Source organism: Arachis ipaensis, chromosome B9 (assembly GCF_059453495.1).
Source record: "Arachis ipaensis isolate K30076 ecotype BB chromosome B9, ASM5945349v1, whole genome shotgun sequence".
Lineage (NCBI taxonomy): Eukaryota > Viridiplantae > Streptophyta > Magnoliopsida > Fabales > Fabaceae > Arachis > Arachis ipaensis.
The window spans coordinates 101378360-101404773 of record NC_142444.1 but is presented as its reverse complement, the minus strand read 5'-3'; the positions used below and the strand labels follow the sequence as shown (position 1 = coordinate 101404773).

The 26414-nt window shown below is 35.7% G+C and overlaps 1 protein-coding gene and 1 non-coding gene across 2 annotated transcripts; both read left to right on the top strand.

Moving 5' to 3' along the window:
* The first annotated feature begins 4541 nt into the window (after window positions 1-4541).
* On the top strand, window positions 4542-4649 carry LOC148545661 (small nucleolar RNA R71). The gene has a single exon (XR_015902019.1). It is a non-coding gene; the product is annotated as a small nucleolar RNA R71 (small nucleolar RNA).
* An 11205-nt stretch (window positions 4650-15854) lies between these two features.
* LOC107618520 (UBX domain-containing protein) lies at window positions 15855-20744 on the top strand. Its single transcript, XM_016320614.3, has 4 exons — window positions 15855-16897; window positions 19448-19618; window positions 19762-19965; window positions 20203-20744. The coding sequence occupies exons 1-4, from the start codon at window positions 16076-16078 to the stop codon at window positions 20431-20433; spliced, it is 1428 nt and encodes a 475-aa protein (XP_016176100.1). The 5' UTR covers window positions 15855-16075; the 3' UTR covers window positions 20434-20744.
* The last annotated feature ends 5670 nt before the right edge of the window (window positions 20745-26414 follow it).

The window sequence follows — 26414 nt, the reverse complement described above, 5'->3', positions numbered from 1 at the left end:
CTAAGCACTTTGTTTTCCAGTATTACCACCGGATACATAAATGCCACAGACACATAAATGGGTGAACCTTTTCAGATTGTGACTCAGCTTTGCTAGAGTCCCTAATTAGAGGTGTCCAGGGTTCTTGAGCACACTCTTTTTTTTTTTTGCTTTGGACCTCGACTTTAACCGCTTAGTCTCAAGCTTTTGGCTTGACACCTTCACGCCATAAGCACATGGTTAGGGACAACTTGGTTTAGCCGCTTAGGCCAGGATTTTATTCCTTTAGGCCCTCCTATCCACTGATGCTCAAAGCCTTGGATCCTTTTTATTACCCTTGCCTTTTGGTTTTAAGGACTATTGGCTTTTTCTGCTTGCTTTTTCTTTTTCTTTCTCTCTTTTTTTTTCATTTTTCTTTTCTCTCTTATTTTTTCTGCAAGCTTTTGTATTCACTGCTTTTTCTTGCTTCAAGAATCATTTTTATGATTTTTCAGATTATCAAATAACATGTCTTCTTTTTCATCATTCTTTCAAGAGCCAACATATTTAACATTCATAAACATCAACTTCAAAAGACATATGCACTGTTCAAGCATTCATTCAGAAAATAAAAAGTATTGTCACCACATCAAAATAATTAAACTAGTTTCAAGGATGAATTCGAAACCATGTACTTCTTGTTCTTTTGTAATTAAAACATTTTTCATTTAAGAGAGGTGATGGATTCATAGGACATTCATAGCTTTAAGACATAGGCACTTAAACACTAATGATCATATAATAAAGACATAAACATCAATAAAACATAAAGCCCAAAAATCTAAAAACAGTAAAATAAATAGATAAGGAGATTAAGTAATGAGTCCACCTTAGTGAGGGTGGCGTCTTCCTCTTCTTGAAGAACCAATGGTGCTTTTGAGCTCCTCTATGTCTCTTCCTTGCCTTTGTTGCTCCTCCCTCATGGCTCTTTGATCTTCTCTAATCTCATGGAGGATGATGGAGTGCTCTTGGTACTCCACCCTTAGTTGTCCCATATTAGAACTTAATTCTCCTAGGGAGGTGTTGATTTGCTCCCAATAGTTTTGTGGAGGAAAGTGCATCCCTTGAGGCATCTCAGGGATTTCATGGTGGGGAATTTCCTCATGCTCTTGCTAAGGTCCATGATCTCTTATTTGCTCCATCCTTTTCTTAGTGATGGGCTTGTCCTCTTCAATGAGGATGTCTCCCTCTATGTCAATTCCAGCCGAATTGCAGAGGTGGCATATGAGGTGAGGAAAGGCTAACCTTGCCCAAGTGGAGGACTTGTCAGCCACCTTGTAAAGTTCTTGAGGTATAATCTCATGAACTTCCACCTCCTCTCCAATCATGATACTATGAATCATGATGGCCCGGTCTATAGTAACTTCAGACCGGTTACTAGTAAGAATGATTGAGCGTTGAATGAACTCTAGCCATCCCCTAGCCACTGGTTTGAGGTCATGCCTTCTTAATTGAACCAGCTTGCCTCTTGAGTCAATTTTCCATTGAGCTCCTTCCTCACATATGTCTATGAGGACTTGGTCCAACCTTTGATCAAAGTTGACCCTTCTTGTGTAGGGGCGTGCGTTCTCTTCCATCATTGGCAAGTTGAACGCCAGCCTTACATTTTCCGAACTGAAATCTAAGTATTTCCCTCGAACCATGGTAAGCCAATGCTTTGGATTCGGGTTCACACTTTGATCATGGTTCCTAGTGATCCATGCGTTTGCATAGAACTCTTGAACCATTAAGATCCCGACTTATTGAATGGGCTTGGTGAGAACTTCCCAACCTCTTCTTTGGATCTCAAGTCGGATCTCCGGATACTCATTCTTTTTGAGCTTGAAAGGAACCTCAGGGATCACTTTCTTCTTAGCCACAACTTCATAGAAGTGGTCTTGATGGACCTTTGAGATGAATCTTTCCATCTCCCATGACTCAGAGGTGGAAGCAATTGCCTTCCCTTTCCTCTTTCTAGAGGTTTCTCTGGCCTTAGGTGCCATTAATGGTTATGGAAAAATAAAAAGCTATGCTCTTACCACACCAAACTTAAAATGTTTGCTCGTCCCCGAGCAAAAGAAGAAAGAAAGAAGTAGAAGAAGAAGAGAAATGGATGAAAGGGAGAGAGGGGTGTATTCGGCTAAGGGGAAGAAGAGAGGGTTGTGTTGTGTGAAAATTAAGAAGGAATGAGGGGTTTATATAGGAGTGAGGGGGGTGTAGGGTTCGGCTATTAGGGTTGGGTTTGGGAGGGAAATTAGTTTGAAATTTGAAGGTAGGTGGGGTTTATGGGGAAGAGAGGATGGATGTGAGTGGTGAAGAAGTGATGGGAAAGAGTGATTGAGGTGATTGGTGAAGGGTATTTGGGAAAGAGAGTTATGAAAAGGTGTGAAGAGGAGAGAAGAAGATGTGGGGATCCTGTGGGGTCCACAGATCAAGTAGGGTCAAGGACTTAACATCCCTGTTCCAATTAGGCGTGTAAAATGCCCTTGCTGTGCAATCCTGGCGTTTAACGCCAGATTGCTGCTTGTTTCTGGCGTTAAACACCCAAATGTAGCCTGTTTCTGGTGTTTAACGCCAGGCAGATGCTTGTTTCTGGTGTTAAACGCCAGCTTGGTGCCTGTTTCTGGCGTTAAACGCCAGACAGATGCTTGTTTCTGGCGTTTAAACACCAGACCGCTCTCCTCCAGGGTGTGCTATTTTTAATGCTATTTTTCATTCTGTTTTTTATTTTCCAGTAGTTTTTATGACTTCACATGATCATCAACCTAATAAAACACGAAATAACAAAAAGAAAATAAAATAGATATGATTAAATAACATTGGGTTGCCTCCCAACAAGCGCTTCTTTAATGTCACTAGCTTGACAGTAAGCTCTCATGGAGCCTCACAGATAATCAAAGCAAGGTTGGAACCTCCCAACACCAAACTTAGAGTTTGAATGTGAGGGTTCAACACCAAACTTAGAGTTTGACTGTGGGGGCATTGGTTGACTCTGCAGTGAGAGAAGCTTTTCATGCTTCCTCTCCATGGTTACAGAAGGAGATCCTTAAGTTTCAAACACAAGGTTGTCCTCATTCAGTTGGAGGACCAACTCTCCTCTGTCCACATCAATCACAGCTCTTGCTGTGGCTAGGAAGGGTCTCCCAAGGATGATGGATTCATCCTCATCCTTCCCAGTATCTAGGATTATGAAATTAGCAGGGATGTAAAGGCCTTCAACCTTTACTAACACATCCTCTACTTGTCTATAAGCCTGTTTTCTTGAGTTGTCTGCCATTTCTAATGAGATTCTAGCAGCTTGCACCTCAAAGATCCCGAGTTTCTCCATTACAGAGAGTGGCATTAAGTTTATTCCTGACCCCAGGTCACACAGAGCCTTCTCAAAGGTCATGGTGCCTATTTTGCAGGGAATTAGGAATTTACCAGGATCTTGTTTCTTTTGAGGTAATTTCTGCCTATCCAATGCATTCAGTTCATTGGTGAGCAAGGGAGGTTCATCTTCCCAAGTCTCATTACCAAATAATTTGGCATTCAACTTCATGATTGCACCAAGGTACTTAGCAACTTGCTCTTCAGTAACATCTTCATTCTCTTCAGAAGAAGAATACTCATCAGAGCTCATGAAGGGCAGAAGGAGCTTCAATGGAATCTCTATGGTCTCTAGATGAGCCTCAGATTCCTTTGGTTCCTCAAAGGGAAACTCCTTATTGGTCACTGAATGTCCCAGGAGGTCTTCCTCACTAGGATTCACGTCCTCCTCCTCCCTTGTAGGTTCGGCCATGATGGTCAAGTCAATGGCCTTGCACTCTCTCTTTAGATTTTCTTCTGTATTGCTTGGGAGAGTACTAGGAGGAGTTTCAGTGACTTTTTTTACTCAGCTGGCCCACTTGTGCCTCCAAATTTCTAATGGAGGACCTTGTTTCATTCATGAAACTTACAGTGGCCTTAGATAGATCAGAGACTATGTTTGCTAAGCTAGATGGATTTTGCTCAGAATTCTCTATCTGTTGCTGAGTGGATGATGGAAAAGGCTTGCTATTGCTAAACCTATTTCTTCCACCATTATTAAAGCCTTGTTGAGGCTTTTGTTGATCCTTCCATGAGAAATTTGGATGATTTCTCCATGAGGGATTATAGGTGTTTCCATAGGGTTCACCCATGTAATTCACCTCTGCTATTGTAGAGTTCTCAGGATCATAAGCTTCTTCTTCAGAAGATGCATCTTTAGTACTATTGGATGATTTCTTCAATCCATTCAGACTCTGAGAGATCATATTGACTTGCTGAGTCAATATTTTATTCTGAGCCAATATGGCATTCAGAGTATCAATTTCAAGACCTCCTTTCCTCTGAGGTGTCCCATTATTCACAGGATTCCTTTCAGAAGTGTACATGAACTGGTTATTTGCAACCATGTCAATGAGTTCTTGAGCTTCTGCAAGCATTTTCTTTAGGTGAATGGATCCACCTGCAGAATGGTCCAATGACATCTTTGATAATTTAGACAGACCATCATAGAATATATCCAGGATGGTCCATTCTAAAAGCATGTCAGAAGGACACTTTTTGGTCAGTTCCTTGTATCTCTCCCAAGCTTCATAGAGGGATTCACCTTCCTTTTGTCTGAAGGTTTGAACATCCACTCTAAGCTTACTAAGCTTTTGAGGAGGAAAGAACTTGACTAAGAAAGCCGTGACCAGCTTATCCCAAGAGTTCAGGCTGTCTTTAGGTTGAGAATCCAACCATATTCTAGCTCTGTCTCTTACAGCAAATGGGAAAAGCATAAGCCTGTAGACCTCGAGATTAACCCCATTGGTCTTAACAGTATCACAGATCTGCAAGAATTCAGTTAAGAACTGAAAAGGATCTTCTGATGGAAGTCCATGAAACTTACAATTCTGTTGCATCAGAGAAACTAATTGAGGTTTCAGCTCAAAATTGTTTGCTCCAATGGCAGGGATTGAGATGCTTCTTCCATGTAAATTGGAATTAGGTGCAGTAAAGTCACCAAGCATCTTCCTTGCATTGTTGTTATTTTCGGCCATGTCTCCTTCTTTTTCGAAAATTTCTGTCAGATTTTCTCCAGAGAGTTGTGCTTTAGCTTCCCTTAGCTTCCTCTTTAGAGTTCTTTCAGGTTCAGGATCAGCTTCAACAAGAATGTTCTTGTCCTTGTTCCTACTCATATGAAAAAGAAGAGAACAGAAAATATGAAATCCTCTATGTCACAGTATAGAGATTCTTTTATGTGAGTAGAAGAAGATATGAATAGAAGAAGAAGAATCCAAATACAAGGGTGAGGAGTAGGTTCGAATTCTTAGATGAAGAGGGGTGTTAGTAAATAAATAAATAAATAGAAGGAGGTGAGGGAGAAGAATTTTCGAAAATTAGATAAAATAAAATAAAAGTATTTTTGTTTTTAAATTAGAATTAAAATTAAAAATGCGAAAATTAAGAAAGGAAAAATTAAATCAAATTAAATTAAATTTAAAACAATTAGTTAATTTAAAAAGGAATTTTGAAAAAGATGAAGGTGATTTTCGAAAATTAGAGATAGAATTAGTTAGGTAATTTTGAAAAAAGATAAGAATCAAACAAAAAGATAGGATTAGTTTGAAAAAGATTTGAAAATCAATTTTTGAAAAGATAAGAGGTTAGAAAAGAAGTTAGAAAAGATTTTGAAATTAATTTTGAAAAAGATATAATTGAAACTTAATTTGAAAAAGATTTGAAAAAGAAATTTAAAAAGATTTTATTTTTGAAATCAAAGTTGATTACTTGACTAACAAGAAACTAAAAAGATATGATTCTAGAGTTTAAAGATTGAACCTTTCTTACTAGGCAAGTAACAAACTTAAAAATTTTGAGTCAATCACATTAATTGTCAGCATTAATTTCGAAAATATGAAACAAAAATATGAAAAAGATTTTTGAAAATCATTTTGAAATTTTTGAAAATCATAAAAAAACGAGAAAGATTTGAATTTTTTTTTTTTTTTGAAAAGATTTGAAAAAGATAGAATTTTTAAATTAAAAATTTGATTTGACTCATAAGAAACAACTAAATTTTAAAAAGTTTTAAAAAAGTCGACTCAAATTTTCGAATTTGATGAGAAGAAAAAGGGAAAGATATTTTTTTATTTTTGAATTTTTAATGATGAAAGAGAAAAACATCAAAAAGACTCAAAACATGAAAATTATGAATCAAAACAAGAAAAATATGCAAGAACACTTTGAATGCAAAGATGAACACCAAGAACACTTTGAAGATCATGATGAACATCAAGTATGTATTTTGAAAAATTTTCAATAAAAGAAAACATGCAAGACACCAAACTTAGAAATTTTTAATATTTAGACACTAAGAAATTGAAAATGCATATGAAAAACAAGAAAAGACACAAAACAAGAAAATATGAAGATCAAACAAGAAGACTTGTCAAGAACAACTTGAAGATCATGAAGAACACATGCATGAGTTTTCGAAAAATGCACTAATTTTAAAAACATGCAATTGACACCAAACTTAAAACTTGACACAAGACTTAAACAAGAAACATCAAATTATTTTTTTGATTTTATGATTTTATTAAAATTTTTTTTGGTATTTTTCAAAAATCATTTGGAAAAAGAAAAATAAGGATTTCAAAATTTCTAATGAGAATTCCAGGAATCATGCAATGTTAGTCTAAAGCTCCAGTCCAGGAATTAGACATGGCTTACTAGCCAGCCAAGCTTTCAGTGAAAGCTCCGGTCCAAAATACTAGACATGGCCAATGCCCAGCCAAGCTTTAGCAAATCATTACATACAACAGCTAAATTGCTGAGGAAGATAAAGAAGCTCTTCTCTTAAGGATAAGTGAAACCTCGGTCCAAAAGATTAGACATGGCTTAATAGCCAACCAGGATTCAACATATCTCATGAAACTCTAGAATTCCTTCTTAAAAATTCTGAAGAACATAGAATAATTTATTTTTGAAAATAAATTTTTTTTTTTGAAAATAAAATTAATAAAAACAAAAAGCTTAAAATTAAAATAAAATTACCTAATCTGAGCAACAGGATGAACTGTCAGTTGTCCAAACTCGAACAATCCCCAGCAACGGCGCCAAAAACTTGGTGCGTAGAAATCGTGACGGTTCCATTCCTTGGTAACGGCGCTAAAAACTCAATACGCACGTTCATAATCTTAGTTCTTTGTCACAACTTCGCACAACTAACCAGCAAGTGCACTGGGTCGTCCAAGTAATAAACCTTACGTGAGTAAGGGTCGATCCCACGGAGATTGTCGGCTTGAAGCAAGCTTTGGTCATCTTGCAAATCTCAGTCAGGCAGATTCATATGGTTATGGAGGTTTAATAATTAAAAGATAAATAAAACGTAAATTTAAAGATAGAGATACTTATGTAATTCATTGGTGAGAATTTCAGATAAGCGTATGAAGATGCTTTCGTTCCTCCTGAATCTCTGCTTTCCTGTTGTCTTCATCCAATCATTCATACTCCTTTCTATGGCAAGCTGTATGTTAGGCATCACCGTTGTCAATGGCTACATCCTGTCCTCTCAGTGAAAATGGTCCAATGCGCTGTCACTGCATGGCTAATCATCTGTCGGTTCTCGATCATACTGGAATAGGATCCATTGATCCTTTTGCGTCTGTCACTATGCCCAGCACTCGCGAGTTTGAAGCTCGTCGCAGCCATCCCTTCCCAGATCCTACTCGAAATACCACAGACAAGATTTAGACTTCTTGGATCTCAAGAATGGCCGTCCATGGATTCTAACTTATACCACGAAGATTCTGATTAAGGAATCCCAGAGATACTCATTCAATCTAAGGTAGAACGGAAGTGGTTGTCAGGCATGCGTTCATAGGTTGGGAATGATGATGACTGTCACGATCATCACATTCATATTGAGGTGCGAATGAATATCTTAGAATTGGAATAAGCTTGAATTGAATAGAAAAACAATAGTACTTTGTATTAATCCATGAGGAACAGCAGAGCTCCACACCTTAATCTATGGTGTGTAGAAAATATACCGTTGAAAATACATAAGTGATGAAGGTCCAGGCATGGCCGAGAGGCCAGCCCCCTAAACATGATCAAAGGATCAAAAGATAATCCCAAGATGATCCAAAGATGATCCAAAGATGTAAATATAATAGTAAAAAGTCCTATTTCTGCTAAACTAGTTACTAGGGTTTACAGAAATGAGTAAATGATGCAGAAATCCACTTTTGGGGCCCACTTGGTGTGTGCTTGGGCTGAGCATTGAGCTTTACATGTGTAGAGACTTCTCTTGGAGTTGAACGCCAGTTTGTAACCTGTTTCTGGCATTTAACTCCAATTTGCAACCTGTTTCTGGCATTTAACTCCAAAATGCAGCATGGAACTGGCGTTGAACGCCAGTTTCCGTCATCTAAACTCGAGTAAAGTATAGACTATTATATATTGCTGGAAAGCCCTGGATGTCTACTTTCCAATGCAATTAAGAGCGCAGCATTTGAATTTCTGTAGCTCCAGAAAATCCACTTTGAGTGCAGGGAGGTCAGAATCCAGCAGCATCTGCAGTCCTTCTTCAACCTCTGAATCTGATTTTTGCTCAAGTCCCTCAATTTCAGCCAGAAAATACCTGAAATCACAGAAAAACACACAAACTCATAGTAAAGTCCAGAAATGTGATTTTTATTTAAAAACTAATAAAAATATACTAAAAACTAACTAAATTATACTGAAAACTATGTAAAAACAATGCAAAAAAGTGTATAAATTATCCGCTCATCAGAAAGCAATTGGCATATAATGTTGTGCTCCCCGTTACACATTTCATCTCAAGTCTAAAAGCATAATTATAGATATATTAGTTATATCTACGGTAAATATTTATACAAAAGTGTAAATCATAACACGTTATTAAAATAAAAATAATATTTTTCTTACCTAAATATTATTAAAAACTTCTTTGAACACGACATTTGTTGTTGATGACTTTAGATTGCCGTCTTCATCCAAAATTAGAACCTTGAGGCCACTGTGACTCTTAATTCTTGACAAAGTAACGTAATATTATCCATGGGTGAGCACTAATTTTGGAAAGTATAGCCCTACATGCGAGAATGATTTACCCTGATTCTTGTTGATGGTCATTACAAAGTACACTGTTAATGGAAATTGTCTCCGTTGGAACTTAAATGGCAATCCCGAATTTGAAAAGACCAAGTTCATTCTCGAAATATACACTTTGTCACCAATATTTCTACCGGTTACTACCGTCGCTCCAATTACGTTGTTGCCAAGTTCGTTAACTATTAACCTTGTCCCGTTGCATAAACCTAAAGTCTGGTCTATATTTCGCAGAAGTATTACAGCGACTCCTGGCTTCAAAGTCAACTTGTGGTTGGGTAGTTCCGAAAATTTGATTTCACATAGAAACTCTGATATGAACCACTCTTGTTGTATATCTTCATTCTCATCAGCTTGACATATGTCAGAGCTTAGATACTTCTTGTTCATTTCTGAGAAGATTGTCAAGGCAAAATTATTTACCTACTCAACACTCTCAAGCATAGGTACAAGAATTGCCCTATTTTGGAAATACATGTAATCTAACATATTTTACAATAAATTTGGATAAGCAAAGTCTACCAAATGAGAAAGAGGGTCATCAACAGTTATAATAAGCAAAGTCTGGGAACATCGGTACGTTAGTTTAAATTCACCACATACTCATTATGGGTAATCTTAAAGTTACTTACATTACGACCGACACCAAAATATGTTATTCGATACGCCATTTGTTCTCTTAGCAAATTCAAGAATCGAGATACAAGAGTCTTCTTAATTGAGGCATGTATTTTTTATTCCTAGAATTGATAAACAAAAATCAAAGAACAGTTAAAATGAGGTAAATAAACATATTTGAAATATCAATAATATAAATTTAATATTATTTATAAAAGTGATAGAAAACTCACGTCTTCATTGAGCCAAACCATCTCAATTGTGTATGACAATGGAGAATTTTCGTAACTCGGTAGTATCCATAACCTTATCACTCGTATACGTACACACAAATTATAAACCGCAAAATTGATCTAAGAAATTTTGTGAATACGAACCACCATTGTTAAAAGCATGGTTCTGAAAACCGGACCGGACCGGCCGGTCAAACCGGTTCAACTGGGAACCGGCAACAAAAATGATCAGGTCTGGGGTCTAAAACCGCAAATCTAAAAACCGTTTGAAAATCACTGGACCGGCGAGGAACCGGTCGATTGGACCGGACCAAAAACTGGCCGGTTCTTTAATTTTAGAAAAAAAAAAAGGAACGCTCCCCACCTCGCCCACAAACATGTGACACTCTCCCTCTTTCCCCAAACCTACCCCCTCCTTCAAAGCCATTCTCTGAAGAAACAAATCCCAAACTTTCTCTAACTTGTTATGCCCGGTTCTGCCGCCGTCGTCGTGGTTGTCGGTGCCTCCGCGTCTTCCTTCTTCCCCCTGTCCTAAACCCACAACTTGTGCTCCCTCTCTCTTTTGTTCCTAACCGTGGTTCTTCTCAACCCCCTGTTTGCACTTCGCTCTCGTTTTTTTCCTCGCTTGGCATCCATCCTCCATCGTCTTCGTCCTGCACGCCGTCGTCTTGTCGCCGCTATTCCCGATTCTAGGGTTTCCCCCGTTTTTTATTCGATTTGGGAACCTGAGGTGCTAGGGTTTCTGCGCCCTGCTTGATCCGATTCTTTCTTTCTCCTCCTCTGAGAATTCAAGATGTTTTGGTGCTTGGCTGGCTTGTCTACTACGTCTCCTGTGAGTTATGTACTCTCTCGTTTCATATACTACTTTGATTTTTGTGCATTGTTCTGCAAGCTGCTTGGGTGCACTGATTTGTTGGTTGTTTTAATTTGTGTGGTTTTTTCTCGAATTTGATTTTTCATATGGAGGGTTCTTGCAATTAATTTACTATACAATTGATTTGATTTAGTTTTTGGATGATTGATTGCAGAATCTGATGCTGTTGCTTGTTGTTATTGCTATTACTATTGTGAAAATCAGAGTGATTGGAGTTTTTCCATGATGGAAGCTCTTTGTAATTTCAGTTATGTTTTTAACTTTGTAATTGCTGTTTTGTAATTTTTGGTTGTTGGTTGCTGGTTTCTATTTTATAATTTTTGTAATGCTGCTAATTTGAGTTTGAAATTTGTGATTACAAATTTACTGATTTGAGGTTAGTGGAAAGTTGAGACTGTGTTACTCTGTTTCAGGGATTTGAAGTTGAATTTGTGATTTGTGATTTCTTGGGTCTTTTGTAATGCTGCTGATTTGAATTTGGAATGTGTGATTACTGATTTACTGATTTGAGGTTAGTGAAAAGTTGAGTCTGTGTTACTCTATTTTCAGGGATTTGAGGTTGAATTTTTTAGGTTAGTGGAAATGAAAGCTCCGACATTTTTGTCAAGCTGAATATGCAACCCTCTGCCTCTAGTTTAACAGTGTATGGTTTAACATAATAATATATTCTGTGTGTGTGTGTGTGTGTATATATATATATATATGAAAATGGGAGACATTAATGGACAAGTGGGGCTGCACCAAATTGTTGCTTTCAGTTAAAGGGGCTATGCCATTGGATGAAGGGTTGGCAATTGGATTCAATACATCTAATTTGATCAAGTGGAAGGAAGCAAAATTGCAATACAGAACAAGGGGTTGCAAAATACAAAAATAAATTGAAGGTAGCTGGTATAAATTTAGTTTGATCAATGTTGCTGATTTGAGTTTGGAATTTGTGATTACTGATTAGTGACTTGTTAAGCTGCTGTTGTTAACTTGTTATGCACTTATGCTGCTGTTTTGTTATGGATTTATGGCATTGCGTGTTTTGAATTTTGAATTTGTGATAAGTGATTTGAGATTTGTGATTTTGTTATGCTGTTGTTTTAAATTAATTTAAGGGTGATTATTTGTTATGCTACTGTTTTAAATTAATTTAGGAGCGATTAATGATTATTTCTAGTTGTACTATTGCTGTTTGCACCATTGCTCTTTTCACTATTTAACTTTGTATTTTGATAAAATCATATAGATTTGGTTGACATTTCATATAGTATTTTAAATTTGGAAGATATTTAAGATTTATACTATAATTATATTTTATGATGTTTATTTATAATTTATTTATTATTTTATTCTGAAACGGTTCTTCCGGTTGAACTATCAGTTGAACCGGTTGGACCAGTAAACCAGTAAACTAGTAAACCAGTGAACCCGTAGCTAGAGCGGTTTGATGACCGGTCCGATTTTCTAAACCTTGGTTAAAAGATTGAAAAATTTTAAAAGAAGCAATTAATTGTACTAAGCAAGGGAGGTATGGTATTATGCATCTCTAATTTGTACTTTTATAATTGACTCATAGTTATGATTTTTTGAAACCTAATTGACTTTGATATGAATTTAAAATAAAAATCCTAACATCTAACTAAAAGATTATATAATGCAAACTAAATTATTATTGTTACACGAAAACTAATTGAATAATTATTAATTATTATCATTATTACGTGAAAACTAATATGCACATTGTTATAAATCACAATAATTACGTGAACTTATTGGCTTAGGAACAAATTTAATAAAATAAATTTAAATTAATCTTTTCAAAAATTTTAATTTATGAGTAACTAACTTAAAATTAAAAAGTAACTGCTTAAGTAAATAATAATAATACAAAATTATTATTGTTACACGAAAACTAATTGAATAATTATTAATTTTTATCGTTATTACGTGAAAATTAATCCGCACTTAGCTATAAATCACAATAACAATGTGAACTTATTAGCTTAGGAATAAATTTGAATTAAAATAAATTTAAATTAATTTTTTTGAAAATTTTAATTTACGAGCTAATAATTTAAAATAAAAAAGTAACAACTTAAGCAAATAATAATAATTTATGATTTAAAAGAGTAATTTGTAAATAACTTAAAATTTAAAAAATAAAAACCAAAGTAAATAACTTAAATTTAAAGAATAACAATCTAAATAAATAATAATTTATAATTTATAAATAAAATTTTAAAAATTTCTAGTGATGACACTTAAACAAATAACTTAAAATTTAAAAGGTAACAACTTAAGCAAATAATAAGTTATAATTTATAATTTATAAATAAAATTCTAAAAGTTTCTAGGGACGACACCTAAGAAAATAAATGCCCAAACTCAACGTATGAATGCCACGTCAGCATAAGAGCTCCCCATTTATATTATTACTAGTGTTAAACCCATGCGATGCACGGACTTTCATTTAAATTTGACATGGTTGGTAAAATAAAATTTTATAATCATAAATTTTTTGAGTTTAATATAACACTATCATCGTCATTATATAACAAACATACTAAATATGCTAGTTTATCTTTGTTCAAAGTAAAATGCAAACGGAACAGTTTGAAGTCTATAATATTCTTAAACCATAAGAAAAGAGACCTGAAAAATAAAAATATATATAAGTGTAATAGTAGCATGCCAATTTTACACTAAAGTTTATATCAAAAGGATAATGAAAATTTATCGACAACCTAGTACCTTACTAACCTCATTAAAAAAGCAATTAGCATATAATGTTGTGTTTCTTATTACGCATTTCATCCCAAATCTGAAAGCAAAGTTATAGATAAATTAGTTATATTTACAGTAAATATTTATACAAAAGTGTAAATCATAACATGTTATTAAAATAAAAATAATATTTTTCTTACCTAAATATTATTAAAAATTTTTTTGAATACGACATTTATTGTTGATGACTCTAGATTGTCGTCTTGGTCCAAAATTAGAAACTTGAGTCCACTGTGACTCTTAACTCTTGACAAAGCAACGTAAAGTTGTCCATGGGTGAAAACTGATTTTGGCAAGTAAAGCCCTACATGCGATAATGATTGACCCAGACTCTTGTTGATGGTCATTACCAAGCACACTTTTAATGAAAATTGTCTCCGTTGAAACATAAATGGCAATCCCGAATCTGAAGGTACCAAGTTCATTCTCGAAATGTACACTTTGTCGCCAATATTTCTAACAGTTACTATCGTCACTCCAATTATGTTGTTACAAAGTTCGTTAACTATTAACATTGTCCCGTTACATAAACCTAAAGTCTGGTCTATGTTTCGCAGTAGTATTACAGCAACTCTTGGCTTCCAAGTTAACTTGTGCTTGGGTAGCTCCGAGTATTTGATTTCACTCAGAAACTCTAGTATGAATCACTCTTGTTGTACATCTTCATTCTCATCAGGTTATTGTGTTAGAACTTAGATATTTCTTTTCCATCTCTGGGAAGATTGTCAAGATGAAATCATTTACCTGCTTGACACTCTCAAGCGTAGGTGCAAGAATTGTCCTACTTTAAAAATACCTGTAATCTGACATGTTTTGCAACAAATCTGGATAAGCAATATCTACTAAATGAGAAAGAGGGTCATCAGCAGTTGTAAGCAAAGTCTTTGCACATCGGTATGTTAGCTTAAATTCACTACATACTTATGATGTGTAATCTTAAAGTTACCTACATTACGACCAACACCAAAATGTTATTTGATACTCCATTCCTTCTCTTAGCAAATTCACGAATCGAGACACAAGAGCCTTTTTAACTGAGGCATGTATTTTTTCTCTCTAAAATTGATAAACAAAAATCAAAGAACAGTTAACATGAGGTAAATAAACACATTTAAAATATCAATAATATAAATTTAATATTATTTAAAAAAGTGGTAAAAAACTCACGTCTTCATTAATCCAAACCATCTCAATTAAGTATGACAATAGAGAATTTACACAACTCGGTAGTGTCCATAATCTTATCACTCGTATACATACATACAAATTATAAGCCGCAGAATTGATCTCAACAATTTTGTGAATACGAACCACCATTATTAAAAGATAGAAAAATTTTAAAAGAAGCAATTAATTGTACTAAGCAAGGGAGGCATGGTGTTATGTATCTCTAATTCGTACTTTTATAGTTGGCTCATAGTTAGAATTTTCTGAAGCCTAATTAACTTTGATTTGAATTTAAAATAAATATTCTAACAACTAACAAAACTAATTGAATAATTATTTATTATTATCGTTATTATGTAAAAATTAATCTGCACTTAGTTATAAATCACAATAATTATGTGAACTTATTAGCTTAGCAATAAATTTGAATTAAAATAAATTTAAATTAATTTTTTAAAAATTTTAATTTCTGAGAAAATAACTTAAAATAAAAAAAGTAACAACTTAAGTAAATAAGAATAATTTATGATTTAAAAAAATAATTTGTAAATAACTTAAAATTTAAAAAATAACAACCTAGACAATTAAGTTAAAATTAAAAAAATAATCATCTGAACAAAAGAACTTAAGTAAATAACTTAAATTTAAAAAGTAACAACCTAAGCAAATAACTTAAAATTTAAAAGGTAATAATCTAAGTAAATAATAAGTTATAATTTATTATTTATAAATAAAATTCTAAAAATTTTTAGGACGACACCTAAGTAAATAAATTAGCAAACTCAACGTATGAGCGCCATGTTAATATAAGAACTCCCTATTACTGTTACTATTACTATTACTATAAAGATAAAAATAAAATTAAGATAAAGATAAAAATAAAAATTTTTTAAAGTTGAAAATAAAAAATTTTGAAAAGCTATTCAAGTTGGCTAAAAGTATAATTGGTTTCTATATTTTTTCTAACTAGAAAGTCCTGACTCCTGAACCTAGCCTCACTTTAGAGTGTAGAGCGTCAAACTCAACTGGAGCAGGCCCATAATAATAAGTTATTATAAAAAGGGTAAACATTCGCCGTTAACTAATTAATTGTCTTACTACTGATTACTGAACAGTAAGACAGGAAAACAAAAGGATAGATATCTTCCAAAATCATAATAGCGAAGGGGGTAGACGCAGAAGAAACACATCTTCAATTTCGTCACTGATCGGAGCACCGATATAGCTTTTGGGTCGGGTGAGAAACAAAACAACAAAAACAAAGAGCTCAGAATCAGAAGAAGAATCAATGGCGGACGTAGCAGACAAACTGGCATACTTCCAAGCCATAACTGGCCTCCAAGACCCCGACCTCTGCACCGAAATCCTCGCCGCACACGGCTGGGACCTTGAACTCGCCATCTCCTCCTTCACCTCTTCCTCTAACATCGCCAACCAATCACCACCTGCCTCACCTTCATTATCAGCAGTACCATCCCTTCACCGCCAAAACGACACCGCTTCATCCCAATTATCTGATTCCGAGCCCCCGCCCCCGTTCCCTCTTCCTCCTCTTCCCGGATTGGCATGGAAGCTCATCAAATTGCCTGTCTCCGTGATCTCCGGCAGTCTAGGGTTAATATCCGGCGCAATTGGCTTTGGCCTCTGGGCTGCCGGTGGTGTCCTCTCCTACTCCCTTGGATTCATTGGAATCGGCGGCGGAGGTGAATCCTCTCCTTCGCCTTCGACGCCGCTGGTCTCAGTGTCGGTGGCGGCCGTGGAGGCGATGGATTTTGTCGCTGAGTTCGAGAGGGAGTACGGCGGGCCCAATAGCAGGCCCAATTTCGTCGGGGAAGGGTTCATGGACGCGCTGCAGAGGTCGAGGAACGAGTTCAAGCTGCTGTTCGTTTACTTGCATTCTCCGGATCACCCCGATACGCCGTCGTTTTGCCAGAGGACGCTTTGCTCAGAGGCGCTCTCAGCTTTCGTCAACGAGAATTTCGTGGCGTGGGGAGGGTGCATCCGCTCCAGCGAAGGGTTCAAGATGAGTAACAGCTTGAAGGCATCTAGGTTTCCGTTCTGTGCCGTGGTTATGGCTGCCACCAATCAGAGGATCGCCCTTCTTCAACAGGTAAATCTGAGTGTTTTGTTTTAATGATGAATTGTTAATTAGTGATGTGCTGAATTGGAGACTTGTTGGAGAAGAAAGATATTGTTGCGTTTGCGTGAGATCAGTGTTTAAGATTGATGCATGTGGTTTTATTGGGATGCTTTGCCTTGAGATTTTAGATTTATGCAGTTGTTGTAATGTTATTAGTAATGTACATGTATCACATCAAATTGGCATTTTATTGTTGTATGGTGTAGTAAAGGATTTTGTTTAGCCGGTTAGCTACCCTAGATGTGAGTGTGATTACTGGTTAGTATTTCTTGAAGGACAGGTTGGTGATTGGCTAGGGAAAACATGGGAACTGTATCCAAGATGAAGATATGCTAGGTTTTTCAGTGGCAATCTTCGTCGCATAATATACTTACCTTGGTAAAATTAAAGAAACAAGTCTGATGATGTTCATCACTTAAATCTCATTGAATTTCTTGTCTTGGAAAACTGGTGGGAGATGGGGAAACTCTGGCTTACTTGCAAATGTAATCAAGACTTTGAATTTCTTTTAATAAAGAATATAAATGATAACAAGTTTAATGCCATATAATGACAATTTGGAATATGGACTTTAGCCAGGACTAGTTAACCTGGAAAATGAGGTTGACTATTAGAACGGTAGAACCCTGTTTGCGACCTTTTCTTTCTCCTTTTATTTAATTGTACAATCATGCTGTCTTTTAGTAGGCAGTTTCCCGAGTTCCCGGAACAATTTATTGAAATTCCATCAGTACCTTCTTTACACCTCTCCCTGTGCAGACTTTTTGCCTTCTGTTGTGGTCATCTTTCATAATTTATATAGTAACCTTCTCCATGATTTTCCTGGACTGATTATAGCCATCAAGGAAGAAACAGTCCCAAACAGCATTCCCCTTCTTATATACTGTTGCTACCCACCGTAACTTCAGTGACCAAATCTTCTGATGTTAGCTCTAGTTTACCCATTGTCTGTCTTCCCTAGTTGAGTAAGAAGTTGTCTTGTACTACTACTAGATTGGGAAGATTCATTTAAGTTATTGTACACATTCCTGAATTTGTATTCAATGTTCATCACCTCGTCAGTGGGATACCAAGTTACCGCTGGTTGTGACTGTAGCTTCCCAACCAAGTCATATGACACAATTCTTTAAGTGTCTGAATCGGTTGTAGGAACCTTTTGGTCCTGTCATTCCTCATCCACAGATTTCAGATGTAGGATGCCTTAAGCCATCCCCCTCCTAGTGTTTCCAGTCTTTCTCCATCACTAAGGAGTACGAATGAGAACCCACAGTAATAGTGTTTGTGTAACGGGTTTAGGCTGCAATGGAAGCCTTCTCTCCCTGGGTGAACAATATGGGCAGGTTGGTTTGGGTTTGACCTACTGCCGACTAATGCCTTTATCTGCAGCGGACTTAGAACCTAAGAGTGATTTAGAACTCTGCCTATTCATTCGGCAAATCACTCCAATTAAGACTATCAAAGTGTATATGGATTCTCAGATGGGGTGAACTGGAATACCGTAAAAAAATAAAGCTGCCCTGCAGCTGGCACACAAGATCTTGGTGATTCTTGCAATTTGCACATGGCTGTTGCTGGCATGTCTTGCACTTCTCATATCTTGTTCACGTGGAAATTCGTTTCTTCTCTGTGCCGTTGTTCGTTCAGCTTCACATCCTCATCCCTAATGACCATCTGCTGTCATTATTGCACTTCCCCATACTACCCTTGCCTTTGTTCAGGAGTTTGGGTTAGCCAAACGACTTCGCCCTTCTGGCGCAACTGTTTCGTCAATCTGTTCTCAGCTCTCAAGAACCTCCAGTAACTCATTTCTTAGATTCCTCCACTATCTTGGTGGATCTAACCTCTCACCGTGAATTTTTCCATTTGTCCAGACACTCTTTGCTGCTAATGTTCTGAGATAGTCAAATAGATACATAATGAGAATTTTGTTTTAAGAATGCAGAAGTTGCCATATAAGTTTGGTTCACTTTCAAATAGCATATTTTTGTTTAAAGAAGTTGTACATTCATGCATAATAATTGGTAAAAAGAAAGTTTTTTGGAGGGAGTGCCGGCCATATTGGTATATAGATGACTAACCAATGAAGTACTGGCAGCAGCAATTGAACCGAAGACTTCTTTGTATGATGCTATTAGTTGAGAAAACTTCATTAGCGAAAAATGAGTAATGATAATTGCTAGATCAGTCAGTCTCATCAATCACCATGATTAATACTTTGTTAGTGAAGTATTTTCCCCCCTTTATATAGCGGGAGTTTTTGTTTACTAGATGAAGGTTCCCTTTAAATATGAAGTAATTTTTGGTCATTCAATGCTAGCTAAACCCACCTCGTAAGATAAGGCTGTTAACTTGTTCTGTTGGGTGTTTAAGTTCTCTACGTCAATTCCATTAGTAAATTCAATATTGTTACTGCATTCCGTATTCGTTTACTAAAATGATATGTCAGCTGTCAGGTGTTGAGAAAATTATTCTCAGTTTCTGATTACCAAACTTTTGGTTATTCTATTCTTTTTCATTCAGATTGAAGGTCCCAAATCCCCTGAGGAGATGCTTGCGATACTACAGAGAGTGCTTGAAGAAAGTTCTCCGGTTCTTGTTGCTGCCAGGCTTGAGGCAGAAGAAAGACGAAACAACATGCGCTTAAGAGAGGAGCAAGATGCTGCATACAGGGCTGCACTTGAAGCTGATCAAGTAAGCCTTGTTTTACAGTTGGCCTTTCATATTATGCCATTTGGTGTCTGGTCCTCCACTTCTCTTGTAGAGACTAGAGAGGCCATTATTTTGAAAGAACTAGCTCTTTAGTTCTAGTGGATTAATGCTGTATATATGACCAGGCTAGGGAACGGCAGAGGAGAGAAGAAGAGGAGCGCCTTGCAAGGGAAGCTGCTGAAGCCGAGAGGAAGCACAAGGAGGAAGAGGAAGCTCAAGAAAGAGCAGAACAAGAAGCTGCAGAGAGACAGGCTGCATTGGCTAAACTAAGACAAGAGAAAGCTCAATCTCTTGGTGAAGAACCTGAAAAGGGGCCTGATGTTACACAGGTATAGTATCTTAAGCTCTATCTAAGATTTTATTTCTCCTATTCCCATCTATATCGTGATTTTAGTCAATATATCTCAGGTTGCATAGTTTCACTCTCGTGCTCAACCGTAATTTATATATATAATTTCCTGCTGTTAACTTTGTTTCATTGTGTTACAGTGTATAATAGTTATTTATGCTATAGTTTGTATGACATCTGTATTTTCCTCTTGTCCCTTCCCAATCTTAATGCTTAGGTTTTGGTACGGTTTCCAAATGGCGAACGCAAGGGAAGGAGGTTCAAGAGCACAGCGACAATTCAAACTTTGTATGACTACGTTGATTCATTGGATTGTTTAGAAGCAGAGAGTTACAGCCTTGTCTCGAATTTCCCTCGTGTTGTTTATGGACAAGACAAGCTCACACTTTCATTGGAGGAAGCAGGATTGCATCCTCAGGCCAGTCTCTTTGTGGAGATCAATTCATGAAAAAGTAAAACCTGCTAAATTATCTGTTGAATACTTTGAAGATGGGGGGGTACAAATAGGGAACTATGTGAGATTTTCTTTTTCTTTTCCTTTTTATTTTTAACCTTTTAATTTCAAAATGTTTGAATTGATGAACAATTATCATAGAACATTAGATATAATAGATTGCTGTGGTCTCTGTAGTTTTGATTCTCTTGCTTAACCATTGAATCAAGTAAAGAGCATCTTACATATATGTGGTTAAAGATTAGTAGTGGCGATGTTTTTGTATATTTTTCTTTCCGATAAATTTAAGTGCTTCAGTGCTAAAATAATGGCTTTGGTTGTTGAGGAAGGTATCCAGGTAGATGCTGATCAATAGGTTGGTCACAAATTAATATAGTTTTCTAAGCGGCAGTGCTCTCATTGTCGTCATACAACATTTCTCTCATCCCAAACTACTACTAGCACTGGTGGTACTTTGTTCATAATAAATTTTGATAAATTGCTTATGATAATCCATTGCTTTTGGAGAAGATAGCAAGACAAAAAATCCATAAACTTGAGGTGGCCGAAGGTGTAATAATCCTCGGCCGTTTTCAAATCCGGTAAATCAATATTTTCATCTTGTCATTAAGGTTGTCTTTGGTTCTAAAAACAAGATATAAATGATGGAGACAAAAAATTAATGTTTTTATATTTTATTTGGTGATAAATTAGAATAAATTATAAAAATCTAATTTAGTTAATTTTTTCATTCAAAAAATTTGAAAAAAAAATATAATAATAAAAAATATAATTATAAAAATTTAATAAAAATAATAAATAATAAAAGAAAAAATGAAAAATAAATTGTCTCTTGTTAATAGCTTTGTGTCTTTAGAATAGACACAAAATATATTAATTTAATATCTTTAAATACAATGTTTTTGTCTATATCTCATTTGTCAAATATAGTTTTATATTTTTTTATCTTTGTCTCAATCTTTTGTATCTGTGAATAAACACAGCCTAAAAAATACACAAACTTTAAAGAGTCCCATGGTATTAAGTATTAACACATGGTTTGGTTTCTCAGTAAACAAGTAAAACTCCTCATATTAGTCGTGCATGTTGTAAAATAAAATAAGGAAGAGGTAATAAAATACAAATAATGAAAGTATAAATAAAAGACTCTAGTATTAATATAATTAACTCAATAAAGATGATTCATATATTTATATGTAGTAACTGGGAGGGAGAGAGAAAGAGAGAGAGAGAGAGAGAGAGACTATGTATAAAGAAAGAGGAGAATGTTTTATTGTTAGGAGAATGTTTTATTGTTACTGATTTGTGTCCTTTGCTTCATATCACTCTCCTATTTATAAGCACACAAAAGCTATGCTTTCAAACGTAATTAAATTTGGTCTTCTCTTGATAAAATCAAATTCTATATCGAAAAATTTGGCCGCCCAGAATTGTGAAGGAAGTCACAATTCATTAAATGGGCATCCACCCATATTTATCATAACACTCCCCCTTGAATGTCCATTTAGGATTATGCCTTATTAAAACCTTATTAAAGGAAAATTCAATGGAAAAAACTTTAGTAAAGGAAAAAGAGTACAATATCCATTGTGATGGGGATTGCCTCATTAAAAATCTTGTTAAGAAAAACCCAATGGGAAAAAACCTGACCAAGGAAAAAAGAGTACAGTCTCCCTCTTTTGTCGACATCATTTAATATCTCGAAATCGTACCAATTTTTCAAAGGAGGATTTTGGAAGTGACTTTGTTAATAAATCTGCTAGATTATCGCTTGAGCATTTCTGTTGGACATCAATTGTTCCTTGATTTTGAAGATCATGAGTGAAGAAGAATTTGGGAAAAATATGTTCTGTTTTATCCTCTTTAATGTATCCGCCTTTAAGTTGAGAATACATGCTATATTATCTTCAAACAGGACAGTTGGAGCTATCTTATGATCAATTAGTCCACATGATGACAGAATATATTGGATCAAACTCCTGAGCCAAAAACACTCGCGACTAGCTTCATGTATCGCTAGTATTTCAGCATGATTAGAGGACGTTGCTGCTATCGTCTGTTTCATGGAACTCCATGATATTGCTATACCACCATATGTGAACAGGTATGCTGTTTGAGATGTCGCTTTGTGTGAACCAGACAAGTATCCTGCATCTACATAGCCAACTAATTGTGACTTGGATCCATATGGATAAAACAATCCCATATCAACCGTTCCATGAAGATATCGAAAGATTTGTTTGATTTCATTCCAATGCCTTCTGATTTGAGAGGAACTATACCTTGCAAGTAAATTCACAGCAAATGATATATTGGATCGTGCATTATTAGCAAGATACATTAGCGCTTCAATGGCACTAAGATGTGGTACTTCAGGACCAAGGATATCTTCATTTTCTTCTTTAGGACGGAATTGATCCTTTTCCACATCCAAAGACCTTAGGATCATTGGGGTACTCAAGGGATGTGACTTATCTATATAAAATATCGTCAAGATCTTTTTTATATATGTTGTTTGATGAATAAAGATCCCATTTTTTGTATGCTCGATCTGCAGGCTGAGACAAAATTTAGTCTTTCTAAGATCTTTCATCTCAAACTCTTCTTTTAGAGTTTTTATAATTGTTGTAATCTCTTCAGGGGTTCCAATGATATTTAAATCATCAACATACACAGTAATTATAATAAATCCAGATGCAGATTTCTTTATGAAAACACATGGGCAGATATCATCATTCTTAAATCCTTTTTTGGCCAGATACTCAGTAAGACGATTATACTACATTCGTCCAGATTGCTATAGACCATATAAAGATCTTTGCAATTTGACTGAGTATAACCCCTGTGAATATTCATTGGATGATTTAGATATCTTTAATCCTTTAGGGACTTTCATATAGATATCACGATCTAATGATCCGTATAAGTAGGCTGTTACCACATCCATAAAATGCATATGTAGTTTATGGTATGCAGATAAAATGACCAAATAACACAATGTCATTGCATCCACTACAGGGGAATATATTTCTTCATAATTTATACCGGGCCTTTGTGAAAAATCTTGTGCCACAAGTCGAGCTTTGTAGCATACAATTTCATTTTTCTCATTTCGTTTTCACACAAATACCCATCTGTATCCAACAGGTTTTACATCTTCTAGTGTACGTACTACAGGTCCAAAGACTTCACGTTTTGCAATTGAGTTTAACTCAGCCTTCATAGCTTCCCATTTTGGCCAATTATTTCTTTGTCGACATTCTTCGACTGTTTTTGGCTCAAGATCCTTACTTTCATGCATGATATTTAATGCCACATTATATGCAAATATTTTATTGACAATTATCTTATTTCGGTCCCATTTTTCTCCTGTAAAGACATAATTTATCGAGATATCGTCATTCTCACAATTTTCAGGTACCTGGACGTCTTCTGGCGTCAAAACTATATCAGAATTTTGGACAACTGCAGGTGTCTTTGCTATGTCTTTTCCAACAGGAATAATATTTACTTCTTTTCTTTTTCGAAGATTTTTGTCTTTGGAACCGGCAGGTCTACCACGCTTCTGGCGTGAATTTATTTCAGTGACCACTTGTCCAATTGGAACATCAATTCGAATTGGGGCATTTTCAGCTGGTATATAGGATTTGGTTATCCTCTTTGTATCAGAAAATGCATCAGGCAATTCATTTGCTATTCTTACAAATGTATAATCTTTTGAACTTCTAGTTCACATTTTCCTGATCAAGGATCTAAATGCATCAAGGATGATGCATTCCAATTAAGTTCCTTTTTAGGAAGCTTATTCTCTCCCCCTGAAAATTTTGATTCATCAAAATGACAATCCGCAAATCGGGATTTAAATATATCTCTAGTTTGTACCTCAAGATACCTCATTATCGAGGGAGAAACATATCCAACATATATCCCCAATTTTCTTTGGGGTCCCATTTTAGTGCGAGAAGGTGGTGCAATGGGAACATATATCGCACACCCGAATATTCTTAAATGGGAAACATTTAGCTACTGGCCAAAAGCTAATTATATAGGAGAGAACTGATGGTAACTTGTTGGCCTCAAATGAATAAGTGCTGCGACATGTAAAATAGCATGCCCCCAAGCTGATGTTGGGAGATTTGTTCTCATAAGGGTCTAGCAATTAATTGGAGGCGTTTAATAAGTGATTATGCTAACCCATTTTGTGGGTAAACATGAGCTCCTAGATGTTCAACACTTTTTCTATTAGCCATACAATAAGCATCAAAGGCTTAGGAAGTAAATTCACCAGCATTATCAAGGCGAATTGCTTTGATTGGATTTTCTGAAAACTGTGCTTTTAATCGAATAATTTGAGCAAGTAATCTCGCAAAGGCCAGGTTGCGAGAAGATAATAAGCACACATGTGACCATCTCAAAGATGCGTCTATTAGGACCATAAAATATCTAAAAGATCCACATGGTAGATGAATAGGTCCACATATATCGTCTTGAATCCTTTCTAGGAATTTAGGGGACTCAAATCCAATCTTTACTGGTGATGACCTTAAAATTAGCTTTCCTTAAGAACATGCAGCATAAAAAAATTCACTAGATTTAAGAATTTTCTGATTCTTTAGTGAATGTCCATGGGACTTTTGATAAACCCATATTTTATGATATATTCTGTGCCTAATTTGAGTGATTTATTCAATCCTTCACCCACTTATTCATATTAATTGCATGGTTTTACTTTTCCTTCCTTATTATGTGATGTATGTGAAAAACATGTTTCCTATGTTTTAAAAGTAATTTTAATTTCCCTTTATTACCATTCGATGCCGTGATTCGTGTGTTGAGTAATTTCAGATCTTCTAAGGCAGAAATGACTTAAAGGATGGAAAGGAAACATACAAAATTGGAAGGAAAGCATAAAACGGAGTTTTTGAAGAAACTGGCAACGACGTGATCGCATGGACGACGCGGCCGCACGCTAGCGCAAATTAACAGCGACCCGACCGCGTGATTGACGCGATCGCGCGCCTTAAGCAAAACGCATATGACGCGGACGCATGACTGACGCGACCGCGCGACAAGGAAAACTCCAAGTGACGCGACCGCGTGACCCACGTGGCCACGTGACAGAGGCCACGCACCAGAAATTACAGAAAACGCTCCCAGCGATTTCTGAAGCCCTTTTTGGCCCAATTCCAAGTCTAGAAAGCACAGATCAGAGGTTATGAAGTGGAGGAATGCATCCATTCGACGAGAGTCTCCAATTAGTTACTATTCATGATTTAGATGTAGTTTTGAGGGAGGTTCTCTCCTCTCTCTTTAAGATTAGGATTTAGATTTAGGATTTTATGCGCTTTCAGGATTATCTCTTTACCAGGTTCAATATTCCTTTTTATTATTTTCTCAATTTCATTTATGAATTCTTCTATGTTACAGATTACTCTTTTGAATTAATGTTATTTGAGGTATTTCAGTTTACAATTGCTTTCTTTTAATTATGTTACTTTTATCCCCAATCTGAAGACATTTTGTTATTCCAGTAGATTTACTTTTTCCCTTTTTTTTGGTCTTGGTTAAGAAATCAGTAACTCAGGAGTTATCAAACTCAAACATGATTGATAATTGTTATCTTTGCTAATTGAATTGAACTTCAATAATCCCAATCTTTCCTTAGGGATTAACTAGGATTTGAGGATCTAACTAATTAGTCACTTGACTTTCCCTTGCTCTAGCGAAGGTTAACTAAGTGGGATTAAGGTTCAATTTTCATCATCATTGATAAGGATAACTAGGATAGGACTTCTAATTTCTCATACCTTGCCAAAAGTTTATTTTACAGTTATTTATTTACTTTACAGTCTTTTACTTATTTCAATTGCAATTTAAACTACTTGTTCCTCATCTTAAAAACCCCAATTTACAATCTCCATAACCAATAAAAGAACATACTTCCCTGCAGTTCCTTGAGAAGACGACCCGAGGTT

What these genes read in the sequence shown, in the direction of transcription:
- LOC107618520 (XM_016320614.3), top strand. Translation starts at nt 16,076, where the DNA reads ATGGCGGACGTAGCAGACAAACTGGCATACTTCCAAGCCATAACTGGC. An exon ending in GGATCGCCCTTCTTCAACAG is followed by an intron (nt 16,898 to 19,447) that starts GTAAATCTGAGT and finishes TTTTTCATTCAG; the next exon opens with ATTGAAGGTCCCAAATCCCC. An exon ending in CTGCACTTGAAGCTGATCAA is followed by an intron (nt 19,619 to 19,761) that starts GTAAGCCTTGTT and finishes ATATATGACCAG; the next exon opens with GCTAGGGAACGGCAGAGGAG.